The sequence below is a fragment of the Alnus glutinosa genome, chromosome 9, assembly GCF_958979055.1.
Source record: "Alnus glutinosa chromosome 9, dhAlnGlut1.1, whole genome shotgun sequence".
NCBI classification, from domain to species: Eukaryota; Viridiplantae; Streptophyta; class Magnoliopsida; order Fagales; family Betulaceae; genus Alnus; species Alnus glutinosa.
In genome coordinates, this window is record NC_084894.1 from 207,629 (window position 1) to 220,344 (window position 12,716).

Here is a 12,716-nt window from a genome sequence, read left to right on the forward strand (position 1 = left end):
CATATATTTTAAAAAATAAATGTGAGAATCACATGCTGCTCTGAGAACATATATTAATTTAATGAATTAGGTTGAATGAATTTTTTCCCATCTAATTTGGATAAAAACTATCTTCTATTTTAATTTTGTTTTTAATTTTATTTTTGTTGGCTTTTGTGAAAGTAAATTTTTAGAAATCTTTTTGTAAATACACTAGAAAACAAGCTAAAGGTATTCCAAATCTTTGTTACAAATGACAACCCATTATTTTGATTGATAGCTTTCCTTAATTTATATATAGAAAAAAATATAAAAAAGCTCTTTGAACTAATAACCGATTTTATAATAGCTCATTGAATTTTCAAGTACACTAATGTGACTCATTAAACTATCAAAATGTGTCAAAAAAAAAAAAAACTTTTATCGAAGTATTCCTATTACACCCTTATTATCTTAAAAACTAGAATAAAAAATTATTTTTAAAAAATAAAGAAATTTAAAAAAACTATTAATAGAAAATCTAAAAAGTAATAAACTTATTTATTTATTTTTATATATATATATTAAAAAAAGGTGACTTAGCAGCCACCCCTTTTCTTTTTCCTTTTTTTAAAAAATAAAAATAAAAAAATTAATTTGTTAAGTTATTAATTTCTTTAACTTTGTAATTATATATATATTAACAGTGACACGTGTCATCATTTTATTGATGTTAATATGACATGCTAACGGAATCCGTCAAGTATTTTGATGAAATTTGACTGTAAGAAGTCATTTAGTTTACCACGGAATATAGTGGTATTTTTTTTTAGTAAAAGTGACATGTCATATTTTTATTAGTGTTGGCGTTTACACTAACAGAATCCGTCAAGTATTTTGACGAAATTTAACTACAATGACTAAATTGTTATTTTTTGTCTACCTTGAAGACATTTAAATTATTTTTTATTCCATAGCGAACGATTTATAATTTATGTCAACTACATGGATTGATTTTTAAGAGAATAAAAGTATTATAGGAATATTTCGACAAAAGTAACCTTTTTGGTACACTTTGATAATTTGTTGGGTCACTTCATAGAACTATTATAAAATCGCCTATTCGTTTAGTGCCTTAGTGAGCTTTTTTTATATTTTTTCTTTTTTATATGTATATATATAGAGTGGCGGATCCAGAAGTTTAGAACGTGGGATGTATTCTAGATCCTCCTAATTTTATTTTGTTATTACTTTACCCCTAAAAAAATATTAAAAAATGAGGATTAGAACGGCAGGTGTATCCTAGAAAGGGCTGTATGTGATTTTTTTTTTTTTTTTGGGGCTACGTATGTGATGTTTGATCCTTTTATTTTAAAAACCTCGCGGGGAATAGGGTGCCCTTTTTTTTGCTTTTTAGAAAAAAATATATTAAAACATAAAAACTCTAATAGAAGATTCTCGAACTCTTATCGAATGGTAAAACAGATCACAGCATCCCCAGCAACACAAGCAGGTGCCCTTTGTATCAGGCCTGCAAGCCCACTTCAAGAACCTATTTCATTATGATCGGAACGTTTTAGAGACTGTGAGCTGCGGTCAGATCGGGTCCTTGTCGAGGATTTTTGTCGCAGGAGTTATTTCTTTGGTTCCCAGTGAAGGCGATTTGGGTGGATACACCTAGCTAGCTCCGGCTTGATTTACTTCGTTGTTCGGCGTGGTTTATGAGCAATTCTCTTTATCGTTGTTCGAACCATATTGTATGTTGGCGAGGAAGGTGGAGGACTAGAGCGGAGCCCTAGGTTTGCTTTCGTTTGCTTCATGTTTGTGAATTTTTAGAGGTTTAAGTTTTTGCATTGTGCTCTGTTTTTGTAGATATTGAAAATTGTCAATCTATAAATTTCGATCCAGCGAATGGGAGAGAAACTCTCCCCTCTCGCCATGGAATGCTGAGGCTCTCCTCCGCCCCTATATATATAAATATACCAAAATTAGAAAAAATAGACGGAAAAGAAAAATTAAAAAAGTAGGTTCATATATACGGGTAAAAGCTATCCTTCTGGGCCAAGCACAAGGAAGATAGAATCATAGAAAAGTAAAAGCAGTTAAAAAACTATTAGGTCAGACTATGGGCCTGCAGCCCATGAGCAGCCCAAACAAATACTCGTTCATCCTCTAGGGTTGCTCTTTTTATTGCCATCCCATTCTTCTTCTATAAAAAGGGGCACAACACCCCCTTTCATTCCTTGCTAGAGCGCGGCGGGCGTCCTTCTTCGCTTCCGCCCCGCTTTTAAATGCCCCAACGTCTTCCATGGCAAAAGGTTTCATTGCTGTCGCTTTTCTATTTTGTTCTTCTACATATTTTCCTGTTTGTTTGTTTGCTTTGTCGCCTAATATTGCAATTCTGTGATCAGAGAAATTGGTAGGTGATCATGGAATCTATCATTAGGCTATATTGAAGTTGAATTTGTTACGTGCATATTCCTTACGCGTGACTCTGCCTTTAGCTCCGACTATCCTTTCTTTTCATAGGATATCGGTGACAAGGCAGATACAATTTTTTCTCATCTTCTTTCTTTTTCTTTCTTTTATTTTCAAAGGATGTGTTCATGATGTTGGATGATGAGAAAATCAGACGGATTCCCTTTGATATTTTGCCAGGCAAAATATGTGAGATCATTTCCAGCTACTTCTGACAACATCATGCGTTATTTTTTGTTTAATTTTTTTGTTTGTAATCGTTTAGAAGTAGGATGAGTGTTGATAGATCAAATTGAGGCCGATGATGTAAGAAATATTTGCTACTCTTGATGGGAAACAATCCCACCTGATGATTCCTTTCCACCGAGATCTCTGAGGCCTCATTTTCTCATTATTATCAAACACAATTTAGGCTGTATCTATACCGCACAAACCGCATGGTAGCCATAGCTGCGGAATGACCTAACTTGTGAATCTGACAAACACGGATTTAGAGTAATAGGATTGAAGGGATTAGATCCCCTTTGTAATCCCACGTTCCCCCATTGATTAGAAAATAAATAAATAAACAAATGGTTCAGATTAGGGTTGATGAATGACACAGAACAAGAATTGTACCGCTAAATTAAAATGATCCCATGATTATATTAAGGTCTGAAGTCTGAATTGGGATGATCAACGTTCTTAGAATTTTGAATAATTTTATGCCAATGGCATGGGGTCTCCCTCACTGCTGAAACTGTTGCTGTGTGGCATACTGCCCCGTTTGTATGCGAGATGGGTTACCAAAAGGTAGTGTTAGTAGGGATTCTCCTAGTGTTATTTCAGCTTTGCAAAGGATAGGCCCTCGTGGGAGTGGTTGTGGACAGTTAATCTTCGCTCAAGTTATTCTTTCTAGTTTAGAACATCATAGTTTTAAACATGTTAAAAAGGGATGCGAATAAGGTGGCCCATGATATAGCCAAATTTGCGCTCTCTCAATAGCCAAATTTGCACTCTCTCAAATTGTTAGATAAAGTCTAGGTGGATGGTTGCCCTCCCGATTATACAGCATATTGATCAATGAAAATTTTATTTTTTTCAAAAAAATAAATTACTCATCTCCTATTATCGTTAAATCCTAATGATTCAAACAAAAATGACCAAAATACCTATTTATAAAATAAAAAATTCAAACAAAATAAAAGAAAGTGAAAAAAGAAAACAATAGCCTCCTCATGCTCTCTTGTGGCACCGTTATAGCCGCAACAAAACCCTACGCTGCTGGAACAATTACTCTCACACTTTCACGGCTCACAGACCCAACAATATATGCATAGGCGTTGTGATTGTGTAGTGTCTTATTAGATGCTAAAGATTATGACTTTATTTTGATTTCTTGATTTATGATATCCCAGTGAGGAAAAGTTTAGTAATCTAAAATGGGTGCATGGAATTCATAGCAGGAAGACCCGTGGGGCTCCCTTTGGCAAGCTTATTTGCAGATCGAGGTTGAGGAACCATTGTTTCATGCCCTGCCCAGGTTGATACTAGGCATTCTGAGGGATCTTTTTGTTTACCGTGCTTTCGAATCTGGGTTCACTTGAGGCTTTATTTTCTTAAAACAACTTTCCCTTGACATTTTATATGGATATATGGTTATACTGGTATAGGCTGCTGGTATATGTGTTGTTCCACCCATTTAAACTCACTACAATGCAGATGTGATTTATATGTATTTTATAAGAAAATGTTTGTTTGTTAATGTGTTTTGATGGGTGTTTTTTTTTTTTTTTTGGTTTGAAAATGTGTTATGATTGTTAGAAGTGACTGATTATCCTAAAAGCTTAAGTTCATAGAAAAGAATGAATTTAAATATTTAATTTATATCCTAACAACGGTGTGGCATGAAAACGTTTTTTATGATATGAGGAGTGTTTTGTGTTTGTACAGAACAAAAACATAAGTAAACATAACAAGCTCTCTAACACAATTTTAAACTTACTCTAAGAGTATTGCAAATAGTTTTCAATATTGAGATTTCCCTTTTTGTTATAGGGTGGGTCTCTCTTATAGTTTGAGACTCTAATTTCAATACAATATGGTTTTGATATGGCTATTGAATTGTAAAGCCTCTGTAATTTGTAATTCTATAGCAACAAAAACTAGGGTGTGCTAAGTGTGTTTTCAATTCTATGCATTTATTAATAGATGATGTGATTTTTAGATATGTTTTAAAAAATACACGTGAGAATCATATTAGTTGAATATATTAGATTAAATGAATTTTCTCTCATCCAATTTAGATAAAAACTGTCTTTTATTTCTTTTCTTTTTTTTGTTGCTTTTGTTAAAGTAATTTTTTAGAAATCTTTTCATAAATAAACTAGAACACAAGCTAGAGGTATTCCAAATCTTTGTTACAAATGACAACCCATTATTTTGATTGATAGCTTTCATTAATATATATATATATATATATATATATATATATATATATATATATATATATATATATATATATATATATATCCACCATAATTAGGATAGTTTTGGCCGAATAAATAGAAGGAAAAGAAGAATTAAAAAACAATTAGAGAAGTAAAAGCAGTTAAAAACAATTAGGTCAGAGTATGGGCCTATTGCCCATGACTCCATGAGCAACCCAAACAAATACTTGTTCATAATTATCACAATGCCGCCGCCTCGTTCATCCTCTAGGGTTACTCTTTTTATTGCCATCCCTTCTTCTATAAAAAGGGGCACAACACCCCTCTTCACTCGAATCATTCCTTGGAATCCTTGCCAGTGCGCGGCGGACCCGAAATCTTAACGGGTTTGAAACTCTACCCGGATGCCCAAAATTTTGACCTGAAAACCACAGGCCCCTCGCCGCCGCCCCTTGATCCCGTGCATCTTCATGCGGCGGCCACGGCGACCCATAGGGGTTGCCATTCACCTAGATACCAGGCGGCCCGTGAAAGGCCGCCGATGCTGTTGCGGGCTGCCCGTCACAGTGACGGGGAGAGGCTGCGGGAAGCGGCCTCTCTTCGCACGGTAACGACGCCGGTAATCTCTGTGTCGGTGGCTAGAGATTCGACCGCCACCGTCGAGTGCTGCCGGTGGAGTCCTCCATCGTTTCAAGCTTTGAGTCTTTTTAGTTTTTCACTGCTGTTTCACGGTGTCTCCATGGGTTTCTTGAGTATACAGTAGGTTTCACAAGGACAAAGCAGTAAATACGAATAGAAAATTCTTCGTCGCTTCCGCCCCGCTTTGAAATCCCCCAAAGTCTTCCATGGCAAAAGGTTTCATCGTTGTCGCTTTTCTATTTTGTTCTTCTACATATTTCCTTGTTTGTTTGTTTGCATTTTCGCCTAATATTGCAATTCTGTGATCAGAGAAATTGGTAGGTGATCATGGAATCTATCATTAGGCTATATTGAAGTAGAATTTGTTACGTGTATGTATTCCTTACGCGTGACTCGGCCTTTAGCTCCGACTATCCTTTCTTTTCATAGGATATCGGTGACAAGGCAGATACAATTTTTTCTCGTCTTCTTTCTTTTTCTTTCTTTTATTTTCAAAGGATGTGTTCATGATGTTGGATGATGAGAAAAATCAGACGGATTCCCTTTGATATTTTGCTTTGACAAAATATGTGAGATCATGTCCAGCTACTTCTGACAACATCATGCGTATTTTTTGTTTGTAATTTTGTTTAGATTTAGGATGAGTGATGATAGATCAAATTGAGGCCGATGATGTAAGAAATATTTGCTACTCTTGATGGTAATTGGTAAACAATCCCACCTGATGATTCCTTTCCACCGAGATCTCTGAGGCCTATCAATAGTCACTAGAAGACAGCATATCAGACTCGAAACAAAATAACATTAAAACCATATGCTCTCTCTCTCTCTCGTCTGCGAAGTGAGATCAAATGCAACAGATAAAATTCATATGCTCTCTCCTCTGCCAAGTGAGATCAAATCCCCATATATGGGAGAAGTTTTCTAAGCCATCACCCAATATGCGTAAGATAAAATGATGATGCATATTTGGAATGAGGTAAAATGGAAGTTTAAAGAGGGGTATGGGTTCTTTACAATTATTTGTCTGAATGATTGACGAGTAATTGTGATATAAAGTATAAAAAAAAGTTTGAAATTGTTTTATAAGAAAGTGAAAATGTTTTGTTTTGTAGTGAATTTTTTCATTTGGATAATAATAAAAAATTATTGATTTGATATAAAAAATGAAAAAAGAGAGTTTTTTGTCTGACTTTTTTGAAAGAAGTGAAAAATATAGAGAGGGAGTGAGAGTGAGAGTGGTTTGCCAAACACTCTATTTATGAGACATACTTAACTGGATAAGTAATTTGACTGTCTAATTTTTATTTGGTCAATAAGTCATACAAGTGGTTTATCAGCAAATAATTGTAGATATTATTTATAAGATATACTTGACTGGGTAAGTAATTAGATAGCTCAATTTTTATTTGGTCACATATTCTTACAAGTGGTTTTTCTCAATCGCCTTTCACAATTTGAGCAAATAATTGTACACGATACTGACATCTAATAAATAGCTAGAGGGGGTCGAAAAAAGAGTCAGCAACACACCATGGGGAGATTTTTCCAACCCCTAAATGGTTTTCTACAATTTTAGATTATCAAATTATGTGAATTTAAGTTGTTTTTTCCATTGAACTACAGAAAAATGTTACTTATTAAAAATGTGACATGTTACTAATGTTTAGCTTTTTCTTCACTTTTAAAAAGACATTTTTCAATAAACTAAAAGACAGTTTTTTTAATTCTCAATTCTTATTGGTAAGATGCTATCTATTTAATTTTTTAAGTTGTTACTTGAATTCACATAATTTTAAAATATACAATTTTTTATTTATTTTTTTATTTTTTTAAAATGTACTCAATCCTAATCTCATGCAATTCAACACCGTAATTTCTAAATATGATTTGCAACCCAACCAATGAAGTTAAGACTTGCTTTCAAGGTTGAGAAATGCTAGGGAACCCGACTATTTTCCAGAGAGAGCGTTCTAAACTGACGTGGCTGAGCCACGTTGGGTTTTACTTAAAAAAAAAAATCCCGCTGGAGTTTCAACTTTTACTGACAATAATGGACGTGTGATGTTGTTTGATTTGTTTGCAGAAAAAATTGCAGCAACAAGAAAAGAAAAGGCTGGCTGAAAAGCGTCTCTCTCCCTCCATTTTTAATTTTTCACCTTCTATAGGTTTCTCTCCATTTTCTCATCGGAGCTCCTCTGCCCACCGAAACTCTGTTTTATTTTCAGTTAAAAATGTGGGTTCTTTGCAAGGTCTCTCTCCATGTCTCCATTTTCGCATGGTGGTGCTGTGGTAATTCGTTGGACATCTCCTCCCTTCTGCGACGTTTCATGTCTCTTTGCCGTTGTTCCGTCAGTGTTTGTAACAAGTGGGTGTCCACCGGACGCCCTGATTTCATTCCATCTTCTCCACGTTCTCCGACGATGACCAGATCTGCGAAACTGGAAGTGGTATGCCCAATGAGATGAGCATATTAGAGATCTTTCAGTGTATTGAGGAAAGTGGTGACCATTTCTTTCTCGGTTGGACCAAACCAATTGGCGATTTTTGAGTTCGACAATAATGGAATTTTTTCTTGATTTCCACCTTTGATTCCAAAACCTAACCTTTGATTTTGGGAACTTGAGGATGGAAACCGAAAATTCCACCCATGCTGTGAATTTCTTTTCAGTTTTTAGATGTGGGTTTGATTATGAATGGGTGCTGGAGTTAACTTCTTGGGTGTTTTGGGTTGCCCTTATTTCGAATCAGGGCTTGATTTTTATGAGTTTATGTTGAAGTTGTGATATTTGAATTGGAGAAATTGCCACCATATTTGAATTGCCACCAATTCAGTTGTGATTTTTGAATTGCCACCATATTTTGCACGAATAATAGGTTAAAAGTCGATTGAGATAGGCTTGAGAAAGCTCTGAAATGAAAAAAAGAATGATGCGTTGTAATCCTATAATGTGTATGGGTTGGATATAGATTCCCATCTATGATCTATTTGTTTAGAGCTTTGAACTATTCCAGAAAGATACAGATTATTTAGCGAAAAGATTTAAGCTTTTCTCGTTGAATCTTCAGCTAGCTGCTATATGGAATCCTCATGGAATTTTTCGTTAATCAGTCTTTGATGCTTTTTGTTGATCTGTTGTAGACCTGTTGGTTTTGCTTGGTGTTGGTCTCTAGGCCTCTCTGTTTCAGATTTTAGTTGTTTTTCTTGGCTATTAGCTGTGTCTCTATTCTTTCCTGCAAAATTTCTGCAGTTGTATTCTTTGATTGGTCTTTGTTGTTTGGTGCTTTTTAGGCTTGCTTGGGCGTGTATTTGCCCTTTGAGTAGTTTGAGTTTTGAGCTAGGGCCTGTGGGTTATTTTTGTTCCCCTTTGCCCTGTGAGTGGCTTGGTGTTTGGAAAAGAATATTAGCTTCTTTCCCCAACATTCAACCCGTGGAAAGTGATGCAAAAGCAATAGTCCCCACAGCCAAATCTCTGGAGCTGTCCTTAATTGCATAAACCAATGGTGGAACGAAGCTTGAATCTGCATTATATTTAAGCAATCACCAAAACCCGTTAAAAAAAAAATTACTCTTAATTAATGCTTTTGTGTGGACACAAAAAGCACTCACATAGGCCAAGAATTGGAGGCAAGTTGGCTAGCTTTGCATAACTAATCCCCTGTGAGTGGCTTGGTGTGGGATTCTGTTTTGGTGTTTGTTTTATAAAGCTTTTCATTCATTAAAAAGAAAAAAGAAAAAAAAAATTAAGCTTTTCTTGATACAGATGGGGGCGTTCTTGATAGAGATGGGGGGCAACCACTGTCATGTGATGAAATAAAGTGATTTTGCGTGGCCATTCAATTAAGCTTTTTGACCCATTTGCCATTTGCCATTTTAATCTTTCACTTCGAGATTACTTCTCCACGAATTCAAATGCAACTTACCTGCCTTTCACGCGTACTCAATCAAGTCCATGTTAAATTGCTTTGAAATTACTCCACATGGTATATATGCAAAAAGGTAAAAAATGAGAGATAATATTCTTCCAAGATTTCACCAAGGACGACGTGAAAAATCATCTTGCTATGCGTTATATATGTGTGTCTAGTAATGCTAAAGGATTCCAAATTGGTGATTGAAAAACAGTAAGAATCAATTACTTCTCCTAACCGAAAAACATGTCAGGCATGATAAGCATCAAAACGCTGTTATAAACACACATGTGCAGCCATATTGAGGCCAACAAATGAAAAAACAAAATAAAATTAAATGATTGAATACAAATCTAAAGCCTTTGGTCAACACAATCTATCAAAATAGGAATACAAATTACAAAGTGCAGTAACTTCAAGTCTTCTATCTCTCCACCACTGCAACTTCCCCAGCACCAACAAATTACTACAAAATCAGAATGCATTTTACTAAAGTATCCCTTTGGTCTGCAAAACCAATGCCATTCAGGTTCAGTAAAAAGTAAAATAAAAAATCTTGATTAGTTATTTAAACTGGGCTTCTTAATGTCACAAATATATATGGTTGATGTGATGCTCTATGTTGAGTTTCCAAGTACCATAAACTTATGAGTTTGTATGTAGGCATTTTTTTTTTTAGTTTAGAACATAAATTTCATGTACAAAGCATCAATTATTATATATTGACCGTGATTTAGAAGATAAATTGCACCTGAATAACTATACTTTCTTGAGTTCAAACTTCTTCAACCTCTTATCTTGCTTGGGCTTCAAAGAAGGCATTCGACCTCTTCTGTTGCTTCAGAAGTCTTTCATTAAGATATGCACAAAACAACCAATAAGTAGGGTTACAAAATCTATGAAAAATTCAAAAATATGCACTTGTTTTTTAGAACAAGATATACAAATAAGAAAAGAAGAAATAAGCAACCTGGTTTTGTCCTTTTTTTTGTTGTATCTTCGTTAATTTTAACTTTCTAACTACCCTTTCTACAACAGATTGCTTGCGTGTTGATGGTAGCCTCCCTTTACTTTTTGCAACTAAAGGACTCCGCAACTTGTTACATTTCTTAAAGCTCCCATCAATTGCTTTACTACCAATGGAATATGCACCTGGAAGATGAAGAGAAGGTGCACTACTTAATCTGCTTTCACCCCTTAACCCATTGTGAAGCAATTCCTCTTTTAACTTACGTACACAAGTCTTCATCTTCATATATGTTTCAATGTCATCCGATGCGATGAATGCTACTTCAGAAAAATCATTGCACAAATCATCATATTTTTGTGCCTTAGGGTTGCCACTCAAATCGTCATAACTACTTTTAACGAATGTATACTTTCGTTTCAAGTCCTTCCTCCATCGGTCAAGAATATATTTGGATGGCAACTCTTCAACACTTTTTATCAAGGTGAGAACAATAAGGGCATGTCTGCACATGATTCCTCTAAATTCAAACAATCTACAAGTGCATTTCACATCGCATTCATCATCATTAAAGTAAACACAATACTTTACTTCTTTCGCGAAGTCATCATTAACTCTTACACGATCAATAACTTCATATGTAGAAATTGCACCTTCGCATTTCAATAAGGATGAAAAACACATCATGAATCCCCTAAACTCCTCTTGAACTTCTTTGAATTTTTTATTTGTGTAAATACCTTGAAGTTGACGCTCAATAGAATGAAGAGTTATAAGTGGAAACATTTTATTAAATGAACCAAAATCAGCTAAACGCTCGTTCTCAACCATTCTCATCAAAGCATTATCATAATCCCCAACAAATTTCTTCAATGGGGTATTTGGCCCCACATAACCATCAAAGAAGGCATTCATACTCTCACTTCGTTGTGTAGTGGACATTCCAGCCCAAAATGTGCCTTTCACATATGCCGGTACCCAATGATGTCGCTCACCATATAACTGACACAACCATGCATTCTCTTGAAGATTATATCTCTCAATTACTTGTTCCCATTCATCACAAGTCAAAGAGTCATATACACAATTTAATAGAGCGCCCTTAAAGTTCTCATATTGAGAGTATGATCCAAGTTTTTGCGGAATTTTGTTCATTATATGCCATAAACAAAATCTATGCTTAGCTCTTGGAAATACTATCTCAATTGCAGCTTGCATAGCTCTATCTTGATCAGTTATAATTGCATTAGGAGCTCAGCCTGACATGCATTTCAACCATGTGTTGAACAACCACACAAAAGTATCAGTATTTTCATTTGATAGTAATCCACACCCAAAAAGTATGGATTGACCATGATGATTCACTCCAACAAAAGGTGCAAATGGCATCTTGTATTTATTAGTCAAGTATGTTGTGTCAAATGTTATGACATCTCCAAAAGATTCATATGCTGCCCTACTTCGTGCGTCTGCCCAAAACACATTTTTCAAACGACTTTCTTCATCGAGGTCTATGACATAAAAGAAGCGGTCATTTTTTTCTTGCATTCTCATTAAATATTTAAGAAATGCTTCAGCGTCTCCTTCTCCAAGCAACTCATTCCTTACTTTGTTAATGTAATTTCTACAATCTTTCTCTCCAAAAGAAAGATTCTCATACCCACCCGCTTCAATAGCAAGAGCTTTGTAGTTTTTACTTGGACGAACTCCAGCTTTATCCATTACTTCAAGCCTTCTTTTCACATGAGCATCTAACTTCTTATGACATGTAAAATATCTTGCCTTACTTGGACTTATTGCATGAGTGTGTTCAAGCACGACAGTAGACAATGTAAACCTTCCATCGTAATATAATTTTGCATTGATCTTTGCCTTGCACCCCATTTTTTCCATTGGTTTTGGCATAACAATGCTAGATGATTTGCTTTTTGACTTGCCTTCACGAGCACATGCAATGGTGAAGTATCTTAAATTTCCATCATCTCCAATTTTACGGGTTCTTCTTGTCACACCAAAACCTACTTGCTTGGCATATTGCATATAATATGATACAACATCTTCTTCAGAATCAAACTTCATACCGACCTTCGGTTCTTCAACAATTTGATTTCCAAAAATAATATTATTTGGCCCATCATTATTCTCATTATCATCCACATCTAACTCACATTCAATTTGATTTCCATCTATATTATAAAGAAGAAAACAAAGTTAATAGGAAACAATTAACATAGTTTAACAAATCATGCAATACACACAAATTTTATTTTGTTTAACTAACCAAGAGGAGGGTCAAGAGCTTCATCATTGCTCACATTCATTGTTGCGCTCGG

The 12,716-nt window shown here is 35.0% G+C and overlaps 2 protein-coding genes, 1 long non-coding RNA gene and 4 other non-coding genes across 8 annotated transcripts; 5 read left to right on the forward strand and 2 right to left on the reverse strand.

Moving 5' to 3' along the window:
* Positions 1-1,412: 1,412 nt before the first annotated feature.
* LOC133877979 (uncharacterized) lies at positions 1,413-4,180 on the forward strand. Of its 2 annotated transcripts, none has more exons than XR_009901807.1 (2): positions 1,413-2,276; positions 3,879-4,180. It is a non-coding gene; the product is annotated as an uncharacterized LOC133877979 (long non-coding RNA). The 2 variants fall into 2 exon arrangements; XR_009901806.1 differs by having other exon boundaries at positions 3,882-4,180.
* Positions 2,569-2,656, forward strand: LOC133878718 (small nucleolar RNA R12). Its single transcript, XR_009901968.1, has one exon. It is a non-coding gene; the product is annotated as a small nucleolar RNA R12 (small nucleolar RNA).
* On the forward strand, positions 2,733-2,816 carry LOC133878707 (small nucleolar RNA SNORD24). The gene has a single exon (XR_009901959.1). It is a non-coding gene; the product is annotated as a small nucleolar RNA SNORD24 (small nucleolar RNA).
* A 1,834-nt stretch (positions 4,181-6,014) lies between the features above and the next one.
* On the forward strand, positions 6,015-6,104 carry LOC133878717 (small nucleolar RNA R12). Its single transcript, XR_009901967.1, has one exon. It is a non-coding gene; the product is annotated as a small nucleolar RNA R12 (small nucleolar RNA).
* A 64-nt stretch (positions 6,105-6,168) lies between these two features.
* On the forward strand, positions 6,169-6,259 carry LOC133878706 (small nucleolar RNA SNORD24). The gene has a single exon (XR_009901958.1). It is a non-coding gene; the product is annotated as a small nucleolar RNA SNORD24 (small nucleolar RNA).
* A 2,669-nt stretch (positions 6,260-8,928) lies between these two features.
* LOC133877617 (protein FAR1-RELATED SEQUENCE 6-like) lies at positions 8,929-11,538 on the reverse strand. The gene is made up of 2 exons (XM_062316002.1): positions 10,488-11,538; positions 8,929-9,026 (listed from the first exon to the last, which is right to left on the reverse strand). The coding sequence occupies exons 1-2, from the start codon at positions 11,536-11,538 to the stop codon at positions 8,929-8,931; spliced, it is 1,149 nt and encodes a 382-aa protein (XP_062171986.1).
* Positions 11,539-11,637: 99 nt separating this feature from the next.
* Positions 11,638-12,704, reverse strand: LOC133877618 (protein FAR1-RELATED SEQUENCE 5-like). The gene is made up of 2 exons (XM_062316003.1): positions 12,665-12,704; positions 11,638-12,569 (listed from the first exon to the last, which is right to left on the reverse strand). Exons 1-2 carry the CDS (start codon positions 12,702-12,704, stop codon positions 11,638-11,640), a joined length of 972 nt encoding a protein of 323 aa, XP_062171987.1.
* Positions 12,705-12,716: the final 12 nt, after the last annotated feature.